At 38.8% G+C, this 12026-nt stretch overlaps 1 protein-coding gene across 11 annotated transcripts in view; it reads right to left on the bottom strand.

Annotated features, from left to right (window-relative positions):
• PTPRK (protein tyrosine phosphatase receptor type K) overlaps nt 1–12026 on the bottom strand; it is a 405796-nt gene that overhangs the window by 70190 nt on the left and 323580 nt on the right. For 7 of the 11 annotated variants that reach the window (XM_063443155.1, XM_063443159.1, XM_063443156.1 and 4 more), the window contains one exon: nt 218–247. The exons of the other annotated variants lie outside the window; for them this stretch is intronic. In XM_063443155.1, the coding sequence (XP_063299225.1) occupies nt 218–247 (30 nt within the window). The remainder of the gene's footprint in view (nt 1–217; nt 248–12026) is intronic. 11 annotated transcript variants of the gene reach the window in all.

Genomic DNA, 12026 nt, shown 5'->3' with positions numbered 1-12026 from the left:
TAAGAATAAATGAGACAAGGTAGGTACCTGGACAGCCATTGGAGCTTGCAACATAAAGAAGTTTTGTTCTTGTAAAAAAAAAAAAAAAAAAAAAATTTTTTTTTAAAAATTTCTAATATGGCCACAATCATCTCTATATTTTTAAAGGGATACTGCACTTTTCAGCGTGTTAGTAACACAAAAAAATGTAAAGACAGACGGCCATTTTTCTACTTACAGGTAGTAGGAGTAAGAATAGTAGGTCCTCCTGGCAAGCAAATCACAGACAGTGGGAAAAGAGAAGCAATGGTGAATGAAAAGCATGAATTGTCCACATTCGACAAAGCAGCACGATAATAAAAAATAAAAAAAAAACTTAATGAGAATTTAAAAATAAAATATAACTATATTGAATTCTCATCACATACACGTCATTTGTTAGCATTTGAATGTTGTCATGCAGTAAACATAGGCTGCCATGCAAATCAACATAAAAAATACATGTTAGCTGTGAACAATGTATACATAAAATATCATGACTTCTTAAAAAAAAAAAATTAACAAAAGAAAATAAAGATCACTGTAGCAAATTCCATGCTGGCATTAAAACTACTGCAAAGAAATAAAGTGAGACAAAAAAAAAATGAACAATTAAATGGTTTATGTATTTTTAAAAGCACTGTTAAACATGGTCATCCCTGGATCTAGTATGCAATATAGCCCCATTATACATGGACGTTGTGATGCTGATGGGGCAATATCCACACCTACGTTAGACATATTCCTTTGTGTTCATACTAACTTTATATAAACTATGTAACTTTATCCATACCCAGAGCTTTCAGAGTTAAACTCCCTAGTCAAGCACAGCCTAGCTCTTGCCCCCAATACACTTGAATGGTTGCTCTGAAATCAACAGACACCATTATTACATATAAGACCTGGATAGAGTTCAGGTTGAACAGGCCTACTATTGATTTAAGGCAATGTTCCAGAGTTCACCAGCAGCGAGGCAGGCCTTTTTTTGTGTATGTAGGCATAATTCAGACCCTACTGGCTTTCTGAACTCACTGAAATGTAGGTAAGAACTCATCACTCAATATCTAAATATCATTATACATGCACATCAAAAGAATAATATGACATTCCATTTGAAGAGAGTGATACCGTAATGTTTAAGAGAGTACATTTGCAGCTTGCACAGTTTAACCTTTAATGCTCCAGTAAGTCAGCATTTTAGAGCAGGCAGGAGTTGATATTGTTGTATTTTTGATCACGGCTATAAGGAGATTGGTTAGAACACAGAGACGTGTTCATTTTCTCTCTTTGGTTTTGAGTTGGAAAGTAAGAGGCAGCATTAAAACGCAAGTTTATTTCACCCTTCTCCGATTTTACAGGTGAATATAACACAACAGAATAACTACCATTAAATTCACTAACTTGCATATACATGGGAAGGCTTGACAACTGAATTGAAAATATAGACCAAAATTATAACTAATCATCTGTAGCTCAGCCAATGATGGACACGTTACAGTTTCCACTAAGCGGTATGGTTCGGGTGAGTACGGTTCGCACGGGTTAGAATGGTCCAGCCTATTGAGGTGAGCGTTTCCACTGCAAGTCGGACCGCGCCAGGCAGTGGTGTACTTAGGATTAGTGCTGCCCTAGGCAGGACGGTGCTCGGGCACCTCCCCCACCAATTAAAATTTCCCCTACCCCTTCCTGTCAAGGCTGCACTTTGACTGAGACGCATGCACGCACAGACACAGGCACAGACACAGGCACAGACACAGGCACAGACACAGGCACAGACACAGGCACAGACACAGGCACAGACACAGACACAGACACACAGACACACAGACACACAGACACACAGACACACAGACACACAGACACACAGACACACAGACTTCTCCCAACAATCACAAATGATTATTTTTTGACATTTTATTTTAAATCCACCCAGCTTCCCTGGGAGAGCTGGAGTGGATTGCTTACCTGCGCTATTGCGCGGGCAGGAAGGGGGAGGACAGGCAGGAAGGGGGAGGACAGGCAGAATAGGCAGAGAGGGAGCTTTAAACTTCCTGCTCAGCTCCCTCGTGCGCTGTTTAGCGATGCCAGGAGCCAGAGTGATGCCTGGGGGGGCAGCCAGCCAGCTCTTGAGCCCCCCAGGACACGAGGCATGCGGGGTTTAGACCAAATGCCTAGCAGGTCATTTGTCGTGAGCATTGACATTTTTCTGTCTGCCAATCAATGGATTGTATAGCGTGACGCCAGTAGCTCAGCCCTAACCGTACCACTTCCAATATACCTAAATCTAAAGGGGGGGCCAGGAATGGTGCGGTTTGGTTCGGTTGTATGGGCCACTTTTATAATGGAAACACTCAAAATAGCGTACCAGACCGTACCGACCCGAACCGTACCACTCAGTGGAAACTGGGCATATTATCATTACAGAGAATTACCGTACATTACTTACAAAAAAAGTATGTTTGGCAAACTTCCCTAGTAATACTGAAGAACATACAAACTAGGACTCCCATACAAAACATTACTTTTGTAGCATGCTATTTCTGGATTCCATACAAGAAAACATAAGAATCCAGCAAGAAGAACATTAAAATCCACCTCTAATAAGGGGGGCGAGGGTGACACTTGTTTATGCCTTCACTCAATAGACAGCTCTGAATGTACAAAACTCACAAGCAATACCCCATGGTTTGAATTATGACAATTTATGAGTTAGTAATACATTTAATAGCACTTAAAAAAACACTGTGTGCATAGGCCAGCTGATAACTAGAACACTGGGAGGGCAGATAGACAAATACCACTTACAAGTAGAAAATATAAAATAAATAAATTATTTGAGAATGTAATTCTGTTATCCGTACAAAGTAGAACACTAAAACAAGTTTTCCACAAGTTCTAAGCATACAGAGACAAATATTCAGCTGCTTATTTTGTCTTGCTGAAGAAAGACAAACTATTAACCAAGAATGTAAGTTGAATATACCTTATAATTGGTAAAACTTGTACTTTATGTTCAAGACAAGTAGCCAAATTAGGCATTATAAATAGCCAATTAGCAAACTTCATAAGTAACAACCACAGGTTAAACAAGTTCTACTCTGTGAATTAATGCAAAGTGCTTAATGTAGAAAATAAATGTCACATATAAGTAAACATAATGTGTGTGTATATATATATATATATATATATATATATATATATATATATATATATAATTTTTTTATTTTATTTTTTTTTATTAGGGATTGACCGCTAGATTTTTTTTAGAGCCAATACCGATAACCGATAATATGTGAATGTTCAGGCCAATAGTCGATAAGTTACCGATAATCTGTACATTTACCATTTAAAAAAAATAAATTAATTTCTACACAAATCTACTGTTAACTGAACATGTTTGTTTATTATTTATTTTTTGCAAATTTTTTTTTTTTAAGTTAAATGCACAAAATATACATGCAAGTCAGAATTTTTAATGTTTTCAAGAAACAAATGTGTGTGTAGTGGATGCAGTGAGTATTTGATTAGTGAATACAGTGTGTGTGTGCAGTGGATGCAGTGTGTGTGTAGTTTGGTGTGGTGTATATAATGAATGCAGAGTGTGTTTGTGTAGTGTGTATATAATGAATGCAGAGTGTGTGTGTGTGTGTAGTGTGTGTATTGTGAATGCAGAGTGTGTGTTTGTGTAGTGTGTGTCTAGTGAATGGTGCAGTGTGTTTATATAATGCAGTGTGTGTGTAGGTATGTAATGCATGTAAAATTGGGGAAGGGGCATTTTAAATCTTTTTTTTTTTTTTAAATATAACATTTAGGGAGGGGGGATATGTCTTTCCCTGGTGGTCCGGTGGCATGGACTGTTCAGTGGAGGGCCTGCAGCAAGCTCTTACTTACCTTCCCAGCAGCTCCCTTCAGCTCCCTTGTCTAAATCTCGTGGCCAGTGTGCCGCACGGAGCGTTGCCATGGTAACCTGTGGCAATCAGATGTCAGCGGGACTCACAAAATTTAAACAGGGGAGCTGCTGGGAAGGTAAGTAAGAGCTTGCTGCAGGCCCTCCAGGACAGGGTCATATGGCCATTCTTGTTCACACTGCTTGCACATATGGGCTTCCCAGTCCCATACTTTAAAGCCATCATAGCAATGTACACAGACGTCAGAGCACAGATTCGGATTACCGGAGCACCAAACAGTCCCTTTAGCCTGGGAAATGGGACCAGACAGGGCTGCCCGCTCTCGCCGCTCCTGTTTGTCCTGGCCCTTAAACCGCTCCTTCGGAGCACCAGGAACCACCCTAACATTCACGGAGTGACAGTAGGGGCGGGGGGGGGGGGGGAAAACAATTCAAAGTTACACAGACTACATCCTTCTCACACCGACTCGCCCAGAAGAATCAATGCAGGCCCTGGCACAGGTGTTAGGAGAGTATGGTAGCTTATCGGGCTGTAAAGTTAACCTGGGAAAGTCTAGTGCTCTACCTCTCAACATGACAGACAGACGCCACATTTATAACCACAACGCACAGTATACAACTGAACCACACAGCTATTAAATACCTAGGAGTCTGACTGACTGACTGACTCTCCCGACCAACTGTACACACAGAACTATATCCCACTCTTCAAGAAACTGATTAGCGACCTAAATAAGTGGGTAGAGAAACCTATATCATGGATAGGTAGAGTCCATTAAAATGAATATTCTCCCTAGAATCCTTTTTTGTTCCAAGCCCTGCCTATCCCTATCACCAAAACTGACCTGGCATCGCTCCAACAGGCAATAGGACATTTTATATGGAACAGACGACACAGAGTATCCCGAAACATTCTGTATCGCCCAAAGAGTGCAGGAGGACTGGGACTGCCCAATCTCTTTTATTATCTGGCGGCCCAACTGACAGATAGCAGTATGGCACTCCCCCCCCACCAGATGCAAAAGTAAAAGAATAAAAAAAAAAAAAAAAAAAAAAGCTGTTGTATACAGCAAACAGACTCAAACGAATCCATATTTAGAATGGAATGAGGCAAAAATGTGATACTTTGTTAAACTAATTTGCATATGCCCACCCATAATCCTTTGCAGTAGTAACATCACTGCAGAATTGTGATTTCTGTGGGAAAAGCAAGTCTTACTGCTTGACTGATGTGCAGATTTTTGTTTAACATTGTATTAACTATCGACAGACTTCAGATGGAAGGGATTTTCAATCACAATGTTTTCCCCACCATGACATTTTTGGTTTTTGATATATAGATATATCTATATACATATCTATATCTAGTTTTTATTTTATTTTTAAATGTAAACAATGTCACAAAATGTGTTAAAGTCACATTCTGATTGCAATAGTTTATGTGTGAAGTTTCTGAAATTACTTTTATATGAAATTAGACAATTAATTTAAGTTTGTATATGTGTGTATATTATATTATATATTGTATATTAAGTTTGTATGTGTGGCACCCTCGAGGAAGAAGGTAATGAAAGAAGGGATCTTAAAAGACAACACAATGATGGGTTATCCACTGCTCGAGTATACTACAATATATGTTTTTTTTTTTCAATTTTATAGATTATATATTTAAAAGAAAGCACTATACCCACCACCCTCTTAAGGCATCATCTATGGGACTTCGAGTTGGAATTGCAGCTCTCCACTTTTCATGGACTATACATAAAGTTAAACTGGGGACATCAAGGAACTTAACTTATTTTTTTTTTTTATTGTGATATTTCTTTCTTATGTCTAGAATCTTATGTACAAATAAATTACACTCTGTTACAATGTAAAGTAGTAAGTGTACAGAGTATTCCAACTCTCTCCTTGACCCCCTTCAATCTGGCCTCCGCCCTCTACACTCTACAGAGACTGCCCTTATCAAAGTTACTAACGACCTAATTGCAGCTAAATCCAAAGGCCACTAATCCATAAGAATTCTTCTTGACCTCTCAGCGGTCTTTGACACCGTTGATCATGCTCTCCTTCTTCAAACTCTTCAATCGCTTGGTCTCTGTGACTCTGTCCTCTTGTGGTTTTCCTCTTATCTCTCCCAACGCTCATTCAGTGTCTCTTTTTCTAATGATACATCCTCCCCTCGTCCTGTCTCGGTTGGAGTCCCCCAAGGCTCCGTCCTTGGTCCCCTTCTATTTTCTCTTTATACTGCCTCTCTTGGCAAACTTATTACCTCTTTTGGATTCCACTACCACCTGTACGCCGATGACACCCAGCTATATCTCTCCTCCCCGGACCTCACCCCTGCCGTCCTGCAACGTGTCACTGCTTGCCTTTCTTCCATCTCTGACTGCATGTCCTCCCGCTTTCTGAAACACAATCTCTCAAAAATTGAGCTCCTTGTCTTTCCTCCTCCTAATACTGATCCTCCTCTTTCACTCTCCCTTCAAGTTTGTGGTACCAACATCAGTCCATCCTTGCAAGCGTGCTGTCTTGGCATCATACTTGACTCTGGTCTCACCTTTGAGCCTCACATCCAGCATGTTGCCAAATCCTGTAGATTCCATCTTAAAAACATAGCCCGCATCCGCCCCTTTCTTGCACCAGATACTACCAAGGAGCTTGTCCATGCTCTAGTAATTTCCCGCATGGATTATTGTAACCCTCTCCTGATTGGTCTTCCCAATAGCCGTACTGCACCCTTACAGTCCGTAATGAACGCTGCTGCTAGATTGATTTTCCTCTCACACCTCACCCCTCTGCCAGTCCTTACATTGGCTTCCTGTATGCTATAGGAGTCAATTCAAGGTACTAACTCACACCTATAAAGCACTGAACAATTCTAGCCCCTCTTATATCTCCTCACAGATCCATAGGTATGTCCCTTCTCTGTCTCTCCGCTCTGCCGTGACCACCTCCTGTCCGTTGTCCGCACCCGTACGGCCAACTCGCGCGTGCAGGACTTCTCGCGGACGGCTCCCTTCCTATGGAATAGCCTGCTTACCGCCATCAGACTCTCCCCTAGTCTTGCATCTTTTAAGAAGTGCCTTAAAACCCATCTCTTTAGGAAAGTTTATGGCCTCCAAGACTAACCCCTACCTCACATACGTGTCTCTTGCCCTCTCCTAAAGGGCAGCCCACCTTATTTGATTGCAAATTCCTGTCCTAATGTGTTTTACACTCTACCTCCTATAGAATGTAAGCTCGATTGAGCAGGGTCCTCTTCAACCTATTGTTCCTGTAAGTTTATTTGTAATTGTCCTATTTATAGTTAAATCCCCTCTCATAATATTGTAAAGCGCTACGGAATCTGTTGGCGCTATATAAATAGCAATAATAATAATAATAATAATAATAATAATAATAATAATAACAACAACAACAGTGTAAATTTGCTGTTCCCTCAAAATAACAACACACAGCCATTAATGTCTAAACCGTTGGCAACAAAAGTGAGTACACCCCTAAGTGGAAACGTCCCCCAAAGGGGCAGGCAAGCTGACTGCGTCTTGGTGTCCTAATTGTAGTGCAATTTTTTGTGAACCTGGTGTCTCCAAAAGTGAGGCTATGGCTTAAAATGGGAACAATGGGATAGGAATTGGAAACCTGGACTGTCCTGCCAGTTTAGGTATGTTTGTGAGGTGTATTCCTACTACACGAGCACGTGGTTCATCTTGGTTACACACTCCACTACAATCATAGCTTGTAGACCTGGGATCCCAATAATTGTTCTTGACAGACTGAAAATATCACAGTATTCAGCTGGTCTAACAAGTAGCACCTGTAAATACTATTTTTGGTCCAACAAGTTACAGCCAAATTACACTGGCTAATCAGGGTAAAACCTGATTGGTTGATGTCCACTTGAAAAGGTTCCTATATTTTTGTCCCAAGTGTGAAAAGGCATATGACACACACGAAAAAATAACGTGGATGACACTTCTTTTACTGTATTTTCATCTTGTTAAAGGAACACTATAGTCACCTAAATTACTTTAGCTAAATAAAGCAGTTTTAGTGTATAGATCATTCCCCTGCAATTTCACTGCTCAATTCACTGTCATTTAGGAGTTAAATCACTTTGTTTCTGTTTATGCAGCCCTAGCCACACCTCCCCTGGCTATGATTGACAGAGCCTGCATGAAAAAAAAAAACTGGTTACACTTTCAAACAGATGTAATTTACCTTAAATAATTGTATCTCAATATCTAAATTGAACTTTAATCACATACAGGAGGCTCTTGCAGGGTCTAGCAAGTTATTAACATAGCAGGGGATAAGAAAATCTTAATTAAACAGAACTTGCAATAAAGAAAGCCTAAATAGGGCTCTCTTTACAGGAAGTGTTTATGGAAGGCTGTGCAAGTCACATGCAGGGAGGTGTGACTAGGGTTCATAAACAAAGGGATTTAACTCCTAAATGGCAGAGGATTGAGCAGTGAGGCTGCATGGGCATGTTCTATACACCAAAACTGCTTAATTAAGCTAAAGTTGTTCAGGTGACTATAGTGTCCCTATATTGGGACAATATGCCTGTCTTACTCCCAAAGCCATCAGTCTGACTTCTTAATGATACATAGAAAATAGCATAATGTTTTGGAATATTTTCATTCCCTGTGAAAGAGAAAGAAAAAATAAAGTAAATAACCATGTTAGTGTTGGGATTCATTCTTGGATTGAATCCAAACACCAATTCATTTATTTTGGTTTCTCCCTGCAGTCTAGGCAATGTTAAAAGATATTCCAATTCAGGTATAGCACTTATATCATAATTACAGAGACAAAAAAGTTTATCAAACCTCTCTGGACATATTGCCAAACTTTCAAACTAGGACCCACATACAAAACATTACTCTTGTAACATAAAATGTCTGGTATGGATTCCATACAAGAAAAGAACATGAGAATCCAACAAGAAGAAAAATAAAATCCACCTCTAATAAGGGGGCAAAGGTGACACATGTATATGCCTCCACTCAAAAGAAAGCTCTGAATGTACAAAGATCACAAGCAATACACCATGGAGTTAGTAATACATTTAACAGCACTTATCAAAACACTGTGTTCAAAGGCCAGCTAACAGCTGGAACACTGGGAGGGCAGTACACCACTTACAAGTATCGAGAATGAAAAGTGTCACGGCAGCTCCCGTGCCAAAGCTTGCTAGAGAGGAATAACAGCTAGCCTCCTGCCCACAGACTACGGGCCTGGTCAGAGACTTTAAAATTATATATAGGATATGGGGGTACATTGTGTTAACATTGAGTTATTATGTAAAATGTTGAGCCGGATGAAAGCTATTGTGTTAATTGTATTATGTTAAAGCTATTGTGCTATGTGTCTTGGTGTCCAGCAGCAAATTAAGACGTCCAGGCCACTTCTCACACCTTACAGAGTAGCTCTACTGGGGCCCCAGCTTCAAGAAGGAATTTAGGTTGTAAGCTCTGACCTCCCACACAAGCAAATTAAAATTGTACCATCTCTGACTAATTGTACAGGATATGCCGGCATATAAACTGCCCCAGAACGATTAGGTGTGTTATACAAGTTAAGGCCTATATACCCGGTGCTTATTTGGTGAAAATAAGGGGACAGCAAACTAGAGTACAATCCAGAAATGCTAATTATAACTACATGCCATTATAGCTGGAGCCTGCTATATATGGCTCTGGATATTGTGAGTGCCCAATAATGTATTTTTGAGATTACATTTATTTTAACTGTATTACACTTTCAGGGAATATTTTATCTCTTTACAGATGGACATTTAAGATTGCCTCACAGAAAATATGTATTACTCATAACATTCACTATTCTCCATGTTTATGGTGATGGCGCGCCTCCTATTTCCTCTTTATTTCATAGAGTTTAAACTTAAATAAACAAATCATTAGCATGTAGTTTACTTATCTACAGAGGGTGTGTATGTGTGTGAAGAGATCAACTTTATGCTTGGCATATTAGTCCACGCCTACATTTTCAGGAGATTTTATTTAAACACTTAAAATGCCTACTTATATGGTAAATTGTTATATATAGTACACTAGTGGCCAAAAGTTTGGAAACCTTTTGAAAAATGTGTATTTTTGATGTTTCATGGCTCATAACATCAGACGTAATACAATGAAATAACAGATCATAAAGAAAATTGAATGTAGAATGTAATGCAGCTAAACTTTATTACAAACAATGCTTTTGAAAATAAGTTATACAATGAAAACAGGACCACTGTGAAGCATATTTCATAACTTCGAACCATTTCAGTTAGTACTGAGTTGGGAAAAACTTTAGTTCATCAGGTGTTCGAAGCAACAAAGGAATAAATGTCAGTTTATATAATGTGAAACAAAGATCGTATGATTTATTCTAACAAATGTCTTTAATCTGCCCTGAGCTGGATTTCAGGAAATCTACTTCATGTTAAGGTAGTTGAGCTTTTTTATTCCTGGTTATTTAGCTACAAGTGTAACTTTTGATACTCATTTGCTGTATTACATTCTGCACGAAATTATGTCATCAAGCGTTGGATATATACATTTTCCAAAATGTTTCAACAATTCTAGCCAGTAGTTTATATAATAAAATATGAGTTAAAGTAGGAAGTACCATGAATTGAGGAGTCTGTGTCAAAGGTTTGTGTACAAACTTCACAGACCTGTGGAAGGGAATAATTTTTGTCCACACAAGAATGATTTTATTATACTCTGATTCTCATAACTGTAGTTATGTTGCCAAGAGTGACAGGGTACTATTCTGTGGTTCTTAACTAAAGAAGCGTTTGGTAGCTGTTTGACAAAGTCATGTGCTGCTTTCCACTATGCTCTCAGCTAAAAACTTGGCCATGATAAATGAACGCGATATGGTTGAAACAGAACCGAACATTTTGCATCATCAAGTCACCTGAGAAAGGGACTGTTTATAGATAATGGAGAGACCCCTGGGGGTCTTTAGGTTTGGCAAATCACAATCAAAGGTTTTACATAGAAGATGGTATCAAGAGAATCTTGGCAACATAACCACTACACTCATCTGTAAAAGTCATGTTACTGTTCCTCTTTTTATTATTATCGCCATTTATATAGCGCCAACAGATTCCATGGCGCTTTACAGTATTATGAGAGGGGATTTAACTATAATTAGGACAATTACAAATAAACTTACAGGAAGAATAGGTTGAAGAGGACCTTGCTCAAATGAGCTTACAGTCTCTTTAAGGTAGACTACAAAGATTGTGATCAGTAGAGACCTACAACAATGTTATAAACATTAAAAACCATGCATTATTTAACTTTTTAAACATTTAAATATGAACATAAAAAGCAATATTAAAAAATATATATAAATGCCACAAAGTGTGTCACTTTTGATACAAATGCATATGTGCTGCTGGCATTTGGTTCAGTTTACAGGACTATAACTTTGGTTAAATAAAACCAAAACTGATCATGAATCATGACATGTGTGATACTCGGTTGCATTTTCAATTCACTACTAAATTTGTACTTGTTCACCTGCCCTGTGTATAGACATACACCCCAGAGACTCATAAGCATTGTATACTAAAGTCTGCCAATTTCTGTATACCCTGACCTAAATAAAAAAAAATAACACGACTACTAAACAAATGGAGCATTGGTAAGCACAGAAAAACATAGATCACAATTGACAGTGCTTAGAAGAGGAGTGGCATTTAAGATAATGTGGGTGGAGCTATAGCTAACCAATGCTTCATTTTTATACTCTAGCTAGCACACACAAAACAGGGCATAGGTTTCTTCCTGCAAGCTAAGCATTTCTCCATTTCATTTTCTTTAGCCCAAGCTGACTATATATTTTTCTAAATATAATTACTCTAAACAACATCTGCAGCGATTTTAAAAGTAGACTTGCCCCGATCTCTGACCAGGAGATTGATTTGTTACCACAATCGAACATCACTTAGCAGAAGGGGAGTCTTTCTATCTAATTCCACTCTTTTATAACCGCAAAAACATTCTGTAGCATGGCCAAATGGTTTATTTTTGAAAAAGCAAATGGAGAGGATTTCTTTTTTTAAATAAAA

Source organism: Pelobates fuscus, chromosome 2 (genome assembly GCF_036172605.1).
Source record: "Pelobates fuscus isolate aPelFus1 chromosome 2, aPelFus1.pri, whole genome shotgun sequence".
Lineage (NCBI taxonomy): Eukaryota > Metazoa > Chordata > Amphibia > Anura > Pelobatidae > Pelobates > Pelobates fuscus.
Note: the sequence above shows the minus strand (reverse complement) of the source record. Positions and strands in the feature narration are given on the sequence as shown.